Source organism: Carcharodon carcharias, chromosome 20 (assembly GCF_017639515.1).
Source record: "Carcharodon carcharias isolate sCarCar2 chromosome 20, sCarCar2.pri, whole genome shotgun sequence".
NCBI lineage: Eukaryota > Metazoa > Chordata > Chondrichthyes > Lamniformes > Lamnidae > Carcharodon > Carcharodon carcharias.
In genome coordinates this window covers 86,164,619-86,178,651 of record NC_054486.1, presented here as the reverse complement: position 1 = coordinate 86,178,651, position 14,033 = coordinate 86,164,619, and the positions used below count along the sequence as shown (strand labels likewise).

The 14,033-nt window shown below is 43.9% G+C and overlaps 1 protein-coding gene across 1 annotated transcript in view; it reads left to right on the top strand.

The window, feature by feature from the left end:
* kcnh5b (potassium voltage-gated channel, subfamily H (eag-related), member 5b) overlaps positions 1-14,033 on the top strand; it is a 352,424-nt gene that overhangs the window by 154,237 nt on the left and 184,154 nt on the right. The window contains exons 5-6 of the mRNA XM_041214640.1: positions 331-446; positions 1,054-1,446. Of these exons, the coding sequence (XP_041070574.1) occupies positions 331-446; positions 1,054-1,446 (509 nt within the window). The remainder of the gene's footprint in view (positions 1-330; positions 447-1,053; positions 1,447-14,033) is intronic.

The following is a 14,033-nucleotide window of genomic DNA, read 5'->3' as shown; positions in this document are numbered from 1 at the left end:
TAATTCACATAGTAATTTGGATAACACTGACTATCATGTTTTGGAACCACAGTATCAGTTTCACACAGTTGCACACACAATGGCTTACAACAAAGTAACACTCCAGAATAGGTATTAACTGGATGCTTAAAATTCCATTTGCTAACTGTAAACAGTGTTCAAAACAATTTTACTATGCTGCTCAGTAACAGCTATCTTAAACTGATATGGTTTTATTATGCTGCAGGCATTAGAGTTTAAAAGCTGTTCTTTGTAACAACTAAAATTACAGTACTGTAAGGAAAGTGCGTTACTGGAGTCGGTAGTTACTGAATTTTTTTCTAAATCAAGGGTGGGCAAAATTTGCTCGACTGACAAGAGCGCTGACAAATAGTCGGAGTGTTCTGCAGCAACTGACCCCGATGAACAAAGCTGATGGGGTCCATAAACATTCACGTTTAGCAGAAGTAAGTATTGAATTCCACATTTATAATTTAGCTAAATTTTTTCCTTCAGAGCGTTTGATCTAGACAGAAAGTTTATCAGAAGAAACAACTAAATGCTGTATCTGGATTGGCAGTCTCACAATTTGAGATCTTCAAAGAAAGAATTCTTTATTCCTTTCCAAGAAACCAGTCATTTATCTGATATTACTTCAGCTTTTGGCTAAAACCTGGGTGTGGGAGGCCCATTTTTATTTTTGGCTTATCTCCAGGAATCAGTTCCTCAGGTACAAAGGTCAGGAGAGAAAGGGACAGGGACACAGTGATCAGCATCTCTTCCTTTTTAACATCACTTTGTGATTTCAGGACATTTCTTGGGGAGGGCACAGCTTGGCTAACACCTGAAGGGGTGCAGGACTGATGATGTTACTTCAATGAGATGGAAGGGATTGGGGGAGGGTGGGGGTGGCTGGTTGCTGGTAGCATTTTGGCTTCCTGCCTTACTTTCCAGCATAGTATTCTGCATCTGACTCACAGTTTGAGGGAAGCTTAAATTTAAATACATTCCGCTTTTCGAAGCCGTTAAGAGTTTGGATTGTGCATTATGACTGTCACTTTTCCTTTATTTCAGGTTCTGCAGCTAGGATCCGACATTCTTCCTCAATATAAACAAGAGGCTCCAAAGACTCCACCGCACATCATCCTGCACTACTGTGCATTCAAAACCACCTGGGATTGGATCATCCTTATTTTAACCTTCTATACTGCAATTATGGTTCCTTACAATGTGTCCTTCAGAACAAAACAGAACAACATTGCTTGGCTAGTGCTGGACAGTGTCGTTGATGTGATATTCTTAGTGGATATTGTCTTAAATTTCCACACTACATTTGTGGGCCCTGGAGGGGAAGTTATATCCGACCCTAAACTAATCAGAATGAACTACTTAAAAACCTGGTTTGTGATTGACCTGCTATCCTGTTTGCCATATGACATCATCAATGCCTTCGAAAATGTGGATGAGGTAAGTCGATATATCTAAATTTTGGGATTATAGCAACTTTTGTGAGATGTTGGTTTGCGATTCAACCAAAAAGATGGTATCATATTTGTGAACCCGAGCAAGGAATGCAAAAAGGTATTTGTGATAAACTGAAGCACAAATGGAGATCTAAAAGCACTCGCTGATTGAATTTACACAAAAAAGCTCAAAAACGTGCACATTTTGCACTGAAATGGTGAAATTATAGTAACAACATAGAACAGATATTCAGCCATCTTTGTAACTGGAGCAGCACAGCTGTTAAAATGTATGAATTTTCAAGGTCAAGACATGTTTCTATGAAGTCAAGGTTGCAAGAAAAATGGTTGTATCTTAAAGATCTAGGTAAGGCCAGCTGAAACATTTTCTTGCTCTAGTTATTATCATCAGAGATTAAACACAATTGCTGGATACCTGAAGTACTAGAAATGCCAGAATCTGAAAGTGAAAGATGGATCCTTGGTTTGTGACTATCACGATTAGCCTGGAATAGGACTGACAACAGCCAGTACTTTCTGCTTTTGTTAGAATAATCATTTGCTTTCTTTATACTGACATCAGAAACTGCACCAGTACAATTTGCTTCAGAAACTAGCTGAAGTACCTTATTGATGTTCAAATAGGTCACCTCTGTATGTAGGTTGCATCCTAGACTTAAGCCAATCCCCATGAAAAAGTTTATTGGACTGTAGATTTACAGCATATATGTGGCAATGTTCCATGATCAGCTCTAAAACCTTTTTCATGAGGATTATTTCTGCTAAGTTTTTGTTTAGTCAGCAGAGTATGATGTGGTTGAGAATTTTATCTGGTATTTGAGTAAACTCATCTAACTGCTTCATCTGGCTTCCGGTGTATTATATGAAGCCGTGTGTGTACATCCAGGATTAAGTACTTCTCCCGTTAGCGTACTCAAAGCAACTGAGACTCGTGCTGATTTAATGGAATCTTCTATCATATGAAACAGTTTTAAGGGAAATTTTTCATCTTTAACACTCCTAGTGCAGAGCATTGTGCACTGGGACCATCTATCAGGGATTCAGATGGGGGCCTATTCAGTGTGGATAGAAAATATTGGAAGATACCCTGCATTGAGATTTGAATGTGTATCTGCTGGCATGCAATGATAGTATGATAGTAACGCTAAAGATGAAAATTTACACTTACTTTCCATAACTTGGCAAATTTAAAGCCTTTCATGGGAATTCAATGTGGAGTATTTAGAATTCACTCCACACGAGTGTCTGATAAAATATCTGCTACCTTGAAGCATAGCCTGGAGATTTAGATAAGAGATGTGAACATTATTAATGAAAAGCACTCACCTCTGAAGAAGCCACTGAAAAAAGATTTGCATTATTATATAGCACCTTTCACAACCTCAGGACATCCCAATGTCCTTTATAGTTAGTGAGGCACTTTTGAAATGTAATCACTGTTGTAATGTAAGAAAATCAGCAGCCAATTTGCACCTAGCAAGCTTCAAGCAACAGTAATGTGATAATGACCAGATATATTTTTGAGTGATGTTGACTAAGGGATAAATATTGGCCAGGACACTGGAGGTAAAACAAGATTAAAGCCAGCAATACAGACCAGTCAATTTAGCTTCAATGGTCAGGAAACGTCTGGCAACTATAGCTCAGGACAAAAATCAATAGTCACTTAGAAAAGAACAGGATAACTAAGGAAAGCCAGCATGGATTCATTAAGAGAAAATCATGTTTAACTAACTTGCTGGAGTTTTTTGAGGAGGTAACAGAGAAGATTGATAAGGGCAACCCTGTTGATGTGGTGTATATGGATTTTCAAAAGGCATTTGATACAGTGCCACACAACAGATTTGTGAGCAAAATTCTAGCTCATGGAATAAAGGGAAAATAGGCACTTCGATAAGAATTTGGCTGCGTGACAGGAAACAGAGTAGTGATAAATGGTTGTTTTTCAGATTGGAGGAAGGTTTATAGTGGAGTTCCCCACGGGGCATTGTTGGGACCCTTGCTCTTCCTGATATATATTAATGACCTAGACTGTGGTGTTCAGGGCATGATTTCAAAATTTGCAGATGTTACGAATATTGGAAACGTTGTCAGCTGCGATTAGATGTTCTTGAACTTGAAAAGAACATAGATATGTTCGTGGATTGGGTAGACAAGTGGCAGATGAAGTTCAATGCAGAGAAGTGTGAGGTGATTCATCTGGCAGGAAGAATATGGTGAGACAGTATAAAATAAAGGGAGAAAGCCTAAAGGAGGTCCAGGAACAGAATGACCTCAGTGTATATGTGCATTGAAGATGGCAGGCCATGTTGAGAGAGCAGTTAATAAAGCATATAGAATCTTAGGCTTTATTAATAGGGACATGGAGTCCAAGAATAAAGAGGTCATGTGGCTTCTATAAGACACTAGTCAGGCCTCATCTGGAGCACTGCATCCAGTTCTGGGTGTCATACTTGAGGAAAGATGTGAAGGCATTGGAGAAAGTGAATGGGAGATTCACAAGAATGATTCCAGGGATAAAGAACTGTAGCTATGAGGATAGATTGGACTCTTTCCCTTGAAGAAAAGAAGGGTGAGAGGAGACTTGATAGAGGTATTCAAGATCCTGAGGGGATGGACAGGATAGGTAGTGAGAAACTGTTCTCAATCAAGGGAGCATCAAGAACTAGAGGGCACAGATTCAAAATAATTGGCAAAAGGAGTAAAAGTGAGGTGAGGCAAAATCTTTTCACCCAGAAGATGATTGGAGTTTGGAACTAGTTAACTGAGAGGGTGGTGGAGGCAGGTTCGATCGAGGTATTCAGAAGGGAATTGGATTACTATCTGAAAAGAAAGAATATGCAAGGTTACCGAGATAAGGCAGGGGAGTGGGGCTAGGCAGAATACTCTTTCAGAAAGCCAGTGCAGACTCGATGGGCCAAATGGCCTCCTTCTGCACTGCAAAGATTCTGTGATGCTTTTTGGAATAATACCATGCGAACTTTTGCATCCACCTGCAAGAGCAATCTGTTCCTCAGTTTAACACCCCATCACCTCATCCAAATTAGCACCTCAGATGGCGCTGCACTCCCTTGGCACGGGAGCGCTAACCTAGGTTTTTACACTCAAGATTCTAGAGTCGAACTTGAATCAACAACTTCCTGACTCAAAGGCGAGAGCGCTACGAACTGAGCCACACTTGAAACTGTCAAAGCAGCGGAATGGTCCCCTTCTCATTGGGAAGTGCAGTCAGGTAAGATTCTTGGAGCAAGCTGCAACAGAGTAGGAAAACTACTGAAAGCAGGAGCTGCATACCATGCCACTGCAGAAATAACTGATCAACTGATAGTGCCATGGCAATTGATTTTTTAAAAGAGTGGCAGTTCCAAATCAAATGGGGAGCAATGTACTGCTTGGACCAGGAAACACATTAGCCTACTGCCCCCCTGCCAAGAAAGCTGGGAGCTGATTTCAAAAATCCCATCAACTGTTTCTCCTAGTGGGTATTTTCAGATGTCAGTACCTTTCATTAATAGTGCTTACATTTTCTTAATACTCTGCCCAGTAATTCAGAAAATGGTCTGTATCTTCTGAGCCTCCAGGAATCCTAACTGGGGGTACCCCAAAGATGCACTGGGAAACAACCCCCACTGGAAGTCTTCAGGTAAGGATTTCCCCTCAATTACCCAGGAAGTTCCCTGCAATCAGAACTATCTGAAAGTATGGTTTAAATCACAAATTTCAGATGGTTCTGACTGTCTTACAGTAATAGTTACCCAGCAAAGGTCAGAAGAATTAAAACCATTTTTAACACCTGGGTACCTATAGTATTGCCCCCTTCGTGGGACTGCTCTCCCAAACCCACCACGGGACCCCCCTGAACACCTGACCCCCCTACCGCTTATCACTATCCCACTGACCAACCCCGAGCAGCCAACCGCACCCCCCCACCAACCCACTGATCTCCCCAAACCCCCAGCTGACCACCCAATCCCCACCCCCTCCACTGACCACCCGACCCCAAACCCCACAGCAAACCAACATCCCCAACTGACCTCCTCACGTACACCCACCCTCTGGACCCCCGCTGACCACCCGACCTCTGCAGAATACCCTACCCCTTCCTTCCCACTGACCTTTCAACCCCCACCCTCCCACTGACCATCTGAACCCCCCCCTACTGACCACCTGACCACTGCCAAACACGCAGTCCCCTCCCTCCATTGACCAACCGACCCCCGACCCCCGCCCTGACCAGCACCCATCACCCACTGCCCCTCATTAACCACCCGACCTCCCCCTGAACACCCTCTCCCCCAACTAACTGCCCGAACCCTATCCCCCTCCTGATTGACGCCCCCCCAACCACCCGACGTTCCCCGATCGACCACCCTCACTGACCACCTGACCTACCCCGGAAACCCCTGCCCCACCACCCCCCCAACCACCCGACCACCCCTCCCTCCTGACTCCCCAGACCAACCGATCGCCCCGCTCTCCCAACTTCCGTGATCACTGAATATCCCCCTCAGCCGACCCCTAACAGTGACCACCCAACCACCTCATCCCCTCCAATCTTTCCCACTTACAAACCTACCTCTCCCTGGCTTCTGAAAGTGGCTGGACCTTTAAACTACCTGCTTTACAGCAGGTGGTGTTGTTAAAAAAGGGGTGTGACAGCCTTACCTCCGACTCTCCAGCCCTCAGCTGAAGGCCTCAGGCACGTGCCGACCTACATAGTTCTCACCTGGCCTGAGTTGGAATGTCGGGCAAGAAAGGAGTGGTTTGATTTCCAGATAAGGAACTAGGAGCAGAGTAGTGATCTGATTCTGATCGCCAGTCCACAGAAGTTCAGCCCCAATATCATTGCCGTAATCATTGAGTTGATTGAAATATTAAGGTTGTGGAATTACAAGTCCATGTATGGTATGAAGAGATCCAGGACTGAGAAAATGGAATAGATTCTAAATGCAGTAATATTTTTTAACAGAAGGTCCAGTGATTAAAAATGTAATTTTAATACACATTAATAGATAGTAAAATCATCCATTATCTTTACCAATTGCTTTTATTGTGTATCTATATAGATTGGAATCTTCCTTTGACCGCAAAGGTGGCCACGGTATCAATTATTATTTCTCAAGCTGGCAGCAAAATTTAATATAAGTTGGACCAGAGTTATTTTACTGGCACACAGACACACAGAGGAGAAAACTACTGACAGAAGTGAAGGAGGAGACTATTAGAGAAGTGAAAGTGAAGAGGCAGATAGATGTAAAGGAGAGAAGAGAGAAAGAGGAGAGAAGTAAAGGTAATTGCCCAGAGGACTCCAGGAAATGCAAAATGTATTTGGGAGTTGGACATAGAGGAGTGGATTTTCATTGGTACCACTGGACATAAAAGTGTTCCTTTTAACCCCCAAAATGAGTGGGCTTGGACCAGGTGGAAAATTTCAATATTGAAAATTTCAAACACAAACCCAACTGGTCTCAAATTATCCACTTCTGGTTTTAACGGTTGTAGCTTATGATACAGGAGCTCAATATGCTCTCAAGATGTCAGGCACCTCGTTTATATATTTTACTGAGGCTGTTTGCCACAGATTTTATCTGCCATCCAGCCTTAATACTGGTCAACCTGGTTTGCTGAGTCTTGGAAAACCAGGCTGAAGGGAGGCAAGGATAGTTGAATAGAACTGAGTCTTTTCAGCACCGTTTCTGGGCTGGGAAGAGTAGGAGTGCTTCATTCAGACTCCCAAGCTTCCCTTCTAGCTTCCTCAGACCCTCCTGAAATTTCCGTGCCTTGACCTACCTTCCCAGCCCCTTCAATGCCTTGGACCTCCAACACACGATCTCCCGAGGTCCACCCACCAAATTCATCCATGACCTCCCCAAGGTCATTTCAAATTTCCCTCTCCCTTCACGGCCTTGATAGGCCCCCCCTCCTCCCCCTACTGTCTCAATCGGCTGACTTTCTGATCTCCCACTATCTTCCTATCCATGGTTTTTCCAATCCCTCCCCACCTGTTGGCCATTCACCCCAAGGCCACTGCAATTTACCCACCTCCACCTTCTAGCCTTTCTGATCTCCTCAAAGCCCTGGTCTCCACGATCTCTATCTCCTTCTACCAGCACACTGCTGGGCAGGAAACAGGGGGAGAGAAAGTAAAAACAGAAAATGCTGGAAAAGCTCAGCTGGTCTGCTATTTATTTCCTGCTATTTATGCACTTTGCCCAATTTTTCTTCCAGTTAAAAGAAAATTGGGCAGGCTCTGTTACAAATGCCCCCTGCGTGATTTTTCTTTCTGTGTTTTGGAAGGGTATACTGTACATCCTAGTGATACAGACAGAAATTTACTCGAGTGTTTAATTATGATTCCGCCTCACTCAATAATGACTTAATCACCAGTAAGAGGAATCTGGCCCACATTTCCAATAGGCTAGAGACTCTGACCTTTGCAATGCAAAAAATAAAGAATGTGCAAATACTCAATGCATGCAATAGGAGTTACTTGCTTATAACCATTCCAAATGCCAGCTTCAGAATTTTTTTCCAGTCCAACAGCTGCCATTGAGCTCCAAACCCTTAGTCTATTATTGTTGTTTTTTTTCCCGATTACTACCTTCTTGCTTTTTCCATTTTGCTGAAACATTAGATGTCCAATTTATATAGGCAGACTTCTGTTCGTGAGTATTCTGTGTGCAAATGTCAGAAAATGACATAGACGTTTAAATAACATCATTGTTGCCATATTATAAAGTTGCTAGGGAATTGGCTGTATATAGAAAGTTTAAAGGGTATCGTTTTTCAGACCACTTCTGTGGAATAGCCTCGATCTTTTAAAATGTTTTTTCCCGCTGCTACTTAAGTGTTCAGGTACCTTTGAAGTAACTCATTCTTCGGCTGCTGTCTTTTCCCCGGCGATTTCAAAAGTTAAACATGAGGATCAGCCTATACGTAAGGATTTTGGACAAAGGCAGACCAAGAGAGATTTCAGGCAGATCTGAAGTGCTCTTTGTCGACCCACTGGTACCCTCACACTTGTGCCTTCAGGTAGAGGTGCTCATTGCTCCGACGGGGAATAAGGACTTGCAGAAGTGCAATTCCCAAGGGAGGCTGCATTACAAGACATTACAGTCTGACTAACTGTGATGATACTAAACAAAAACAGAATTACCTGGAAAAACTCAGCAGGTCTGGCAGCATCGGCGGAGAAGAAAAGAGTTGACGTTTCGAGTCCTCATGACCCTTCGACAGAACTGTCGAAGGGTCATGAGGACTCGAAACGTCAACTCTTTTCTTCTCCGCCGATGCTGCCAGACCTGCTGAGTTTTTCCAGGTAATTCTGTTTTTGTTTTGGATTTCCAGCATCCGCAGTTTTTTTGTTTTTATCTCTGTGATGATACTATGTTCTTTGGAAGCACAGTGTGCCTTCTGTGGTACTTCATGGAGCCAAGAAAATTGTCAGCATAATCTGATCGACTGCACCTGCAAAATGCCATTGACTATATTGGATGACCCTCACACATCTTCCTGTCAATGTCAGTGAGGAATTGAATACAGAGGGCAGTAAGCCAGATGTAGAGCGTGTGTCATCCGCTGCAGGGAAACCAGCCAACATGCAGCTTAAGGCTAACTTGGCCAGTGACAGCACCAATTAGCTGTGGCCTCAAAAGTGTCTTCACCTCCTTCCGTATGTGTCACAAATCTGTCTGTGAAGATAGTGCCAGCCCCATTCAGCAGCTTTCAAATGAAGAATTAGGTGTGGGCTGCAGATTCTTTTTCAAGCTTCCAGATTAGATTTCTTTTCATTGTCCCTTTTTCCTCTCTGGTCGAAAGCTGCCAGTTTTTTTTAAGCCATTCTAAGGGCTTGACGAATTTTCAGACCATATCCTGTCACTTACCTTTAGGTCTCCGTACTTGCTTCAAATCGCCACTGAATTGCAATTTTCCAATTCCTTCCTCCTCCTCTCCACAGTACATTATTGCTTTGCAAAGGTTCAAAATGACACTTGGCGCTATGAATAATTATGATGATGAGCTGACCATGGAAAATCGCACACTATGCAGATATTGTTCCTTATCCGTGGAAATTAAAATTGTCTAAAATTACTAACATCCGAGCGCTGAAAGTGAAAATTATTACATTTCTGCTGTGCTTTGCACTTGTTTCCAGCCACTTGGGAGCAAACTGCACCCGCACTGGAAAATCTAAGCTATGGCCCGCTGTTCTCCTTTTCACACCAAAGAAGGAAATCCGTGGTGTTTCATTTAGTTTGTGTTTTTTGTTTTAATAATCTTCAGAACCAGGTGTAAGGTAAGCAAGGGTTAGTTTCCACATTTAGCTGGTTCTAAACAATGGGAGCATAGGTGCGAATAAGTAGTGTGACTTTAATCAGGCCTTCATTCTGAATGATTGGTTTTGAGAGGCAGTTCTATTGTAGTGCCTATCAAGAGTAAAAGATAAATGTTAAGAAGGATAACAGGATGCTGAAAAACATGATATGAATATTTTTCAAGTAATAAATAGTGTAATGCTATAGCAGGTGCACTACTTACAGTGAATGGTGTTGTCAGGAGCTATGTGATTGAATCACAGTAGCAGATAAAGGTTAGTGCACTGACTGGAGCTCCCAGCCGCCTGCTGACACAAGTGATAAGGCTCAGACATTGACATGATGGCACTATCTAGCCGTTTGTGCGACAAACAGTATCTTACAGGAGATTATCACAATTTCCTCTGCAGATAGCCAATTTCCATTGTAATAACCAATGATGTACATTGTACGAATATGTAATAATGATTGACAGAATCCCAGGTGCCATTTTACAATGCCCCTGAAACTTTAATTATTAAGACCATGCAGATTCCAATAACAAAATTGTGACAACCTATGATGTGCATAAAAACAAGTTTTATGAACAAGATCATGCTGTCCAATATTAGTAATGTGTTCACAAGAAATTTCCCTGTGTGCTGTTTTAGTAGGTTAATGCCTTCATTAAAGCAGGAGGTAAATCATGTTTCTGCTAATACTGTACATCATGATTTAACCCCTGGGGTTTGGAAATTCGAATTGCGTCAGAGCACAAGTGGGCAGAATTGCATGGCTGTCTGTTATACATCCTGTCTGACGTTCAGTTCTATCAAAGACACTGGGACTGAATATCAGGCAGGGTGTGTAACAGGTGGCAAATACAATTCTCCCATATTTCGTTACCACCTAAGGGAGTTCAATTCTCTTTGATAGCGTTGATGTAAAATTTCTTTGCACGTTCATTTAATTAATTTATTTTTACGGACTGTTGAATTTTAGGCAGAGGAAATGGAAGCTTGGCTGTCCCTTGTAGGGGCAGTAATGAGATTTTCCTGATAGAAGCATAGGGAAGGAGTACACCAATTAGCCCCTCGAGCCTGTTCTGCCAAACAATGGGAATCATGGTTGATCAACACCTTACCCCATATACTCACCTTTGTCCCACATCCATTTATACCTTTTGGTAGCAAATATCTCTACATTTCGAATTTAAAATTAACAATTGATTATGCATCAATTGCCATTTGCAGAACACAATCCAAACTTCTGCCAAGCTTTGTGTGTAGAATCGTTTCCTAATTTCATCCCTGAAAGGTCTGGCTCTAATTTTTAGACTATGGCCCTTAGTCCTAAATACCTCAACAAGTTGAAGTAGTTTCTCTCTATCTACCCTATCTGTTCCTCTTAATACACTGTAACCTCTCCAGTCTATCATGCCTGAGACAAGTCATTTCTGGATTTTGGAATTTTCTAGATTATAGAATGATATTAGGATGCCTAACCACAAGTGTGTGAACCGGAAAATGCTGTAGATGTAAATACTCACCTGAAACACAAAAAGTGATGACATTATAAAGCAGTAATAAAGAGTGTTTTACTTATCCAAACACTGTGGCCGGAAATTTCTGTGCCTACTGGTATCGGGCATCGTGGCGGGTGTGGGCAGGCAATGTGGTGAGAAGGCCAAAAATCGATTTCATGTCACCGTGAAATCAGTTTGCGGGCCACATTTCCCACTGCCAGGCTTCATTGTAATACATCTGCACATCATTATAAGATGATTTACTGGAATCACTCACCATCCCCCCCCTCCCCACCGGCGTTGGATCATCTGAGCATCACGCTGATGTGTTTCACAACTGAATATAAGCAATATGCCCTTGGTAAGCTGCACTTTGCTTGGGACTTTGAGGCTTGTTCGCCTATCTTGCTTCGGGCAGCACTCACGGTCATCAGCGCCAGGCTTCACAGACAGCAGCACATCACTGTTGGGGGGGCTTATGGGCAGGTCTTCACTTTCCAGACCAGCTGTAAGACGGGGTGGTAATTCAATGGCTACAGGGCTATGGCTTGCTTGGGGAAGGGGAGAAGTGGCCTCAGGCAAGGGAAGAGGCTGCGGAACGAGGGCTGTACTGGGAAAGGGGATGGTTTCCCAGGATGTGTGGGGGGGGCACATGCTGTTCTGTGCAAGTGGCCTCAAGATGGTGAGGACTGAGGAGGCAGTCTCCAGAGGAGATGAGGTCAGATGGAAATGTGAGGGTTTATTTGAAGAGTGAGTGGTGATGTTCCTTGCGCTGGCAGTGAGTGAGATACCAGTGAATGTGTGACAGGCTTGTGAATGTGTGAGTTTAGAGTGATGAGATGGTTGCCTTACTGTGGTGTCATGGATGAGATCATTGATGCTCTTTCTGAACTGGATGGCGAACATCTTCTGTACAGCGTTGGCACTGACCAAGCCAGAGTGGTGAAACTGACAGGCCTCCTGCGGCTAGAGCAGGGGTAGAGGACATCACGACGGGCTCCAACAGTGTCCAGAAGGTCCACTAGAGCTATACCTTGAGTGCCCTACCATCCATTCTTAATTAGCACATTCATTTAGATAATATCACCAACTTTAACTTTAACACCTATGTGTTCTATTGTACTGTTGTCATTGACATCTTTTGATGATCTGCTTCTATCACTGCTTGTTTGTCCCTACAACCACACCGCCCCCCCCTCCACCTCTCTGTCTCTCTATCTCTCCGCCCCCCACACACACACCTTAAACCAGCTTATATTTCAACTCTTTCTTGGACTCGAACTCAAGTTCTGTCGAAGGGTCATGAGGACTCGAAACGTCAACTCTTTTCTTCTCCGCCGATGCTGCCAGACCTGCTGAGTTTTTCCAGGTAATTCTGTTTTTGTTTTGGATTTCCAGCATCCGCAGTTTTTTTGTTTTTATCTCTGTGTTTAGTTGACTGCCACTGCTTTTCAAGAAATGCCTACCTCCTTGAAGAAGTTCTGTTCCTCTCTGCGACAAGATTTCCGTATCTCTCTGTTGTCTTGCTCACCTTCCTTGCTTTCCATTTCCCTCCTAGTGTTTGACAAGGTGTTTACTAAAACCCGCTTTCACAGCCATATCTCCTTTCTCAGTGACTGTCTCCGTCTCTGACTTACCCCACGTGGATTTCAACTGAAATTCCACCCCTCATGTTTCGAACCCACCCAGGATTACAGGTATCTCCGGGACATAAAACGTTTCTCGGACTGCTGTTCCCGTCACATTCTGAAATCCACACTCAGTGCCATGCGCCGCCATATGAACACACTCGACCTCTCCCTCCAGCAGCACCGCCGTACCCTTTTTCAAAGCTGCGCGTGCCCCCAGTTTCATTTTATCCTTCGGCTCATCCGACGCCTCAACAAGAAACTTTTTCTCTTTCTCTCAAGTGCTAAGGAACGCAAGCTCCAACAACTCATCGACACCAACACCCAGCTAGGACCCTCCACCCCTGCCTGTCCCTCCGTCCCCACCCTTTCTTCCAATCCCAGCCCCAGCTGTGTATTCACTTTACCCCCTGACCTTCCCCTCTCCGATGCTGAACATTCAGTGCTCAGCAAAGGACTTAGTTTCATACCCTTACGCCCTCACCTCAATGAATTTCGGGCTTGGCATGATACTGAACTCTTCTTCCGCCGTCTTCGTCTCCGGGCTCACTTCTTTGGGCAGGAGTCCTCTCCCAGTTCAACGGATCCTTTTACCCATCTCCAATATTCTCCCTGCACCTGGACCCCTCCCTCTGGATTCTTACCTTCTCTCGATCTTTTCATTGAGAACTGTTGGCGCAACATTAGTCGTCTCAATTTCTCTGCTCCTCTCACCCATTCTAACCTGTCTCTCTCTGAACTTACTGCACTCCATTCTCTCAGGTCCAACCCTGACATTGTTATCAAACCCGCTGACAAGGGTGGTGCTGTTGTTGTCTGGCGCACTGACCTCTACCTCACGGAGGCTGAGCGTCAACTCGCAGACACTTCCTCCTACCTCTCCCTGGACCATGACCCCACCACTGAACATCAAGCCATTGTTTCCAGGACTGTCACTGACCTCATCTCCTCTGGGGATCTCCCTCCCACAGCTTCCAACCTGATAGTCGCCCAACCTCGGACGGCCCGCTTCTATCTCCTACCCAAAATCCACAAACAGAACTGCCCCGGTAGACCGATCATCTCAGCTTGCTCCTGCCCCACAGAACTCATTTCTCGTTATCTTAACTCCCTTCTCTCTCCC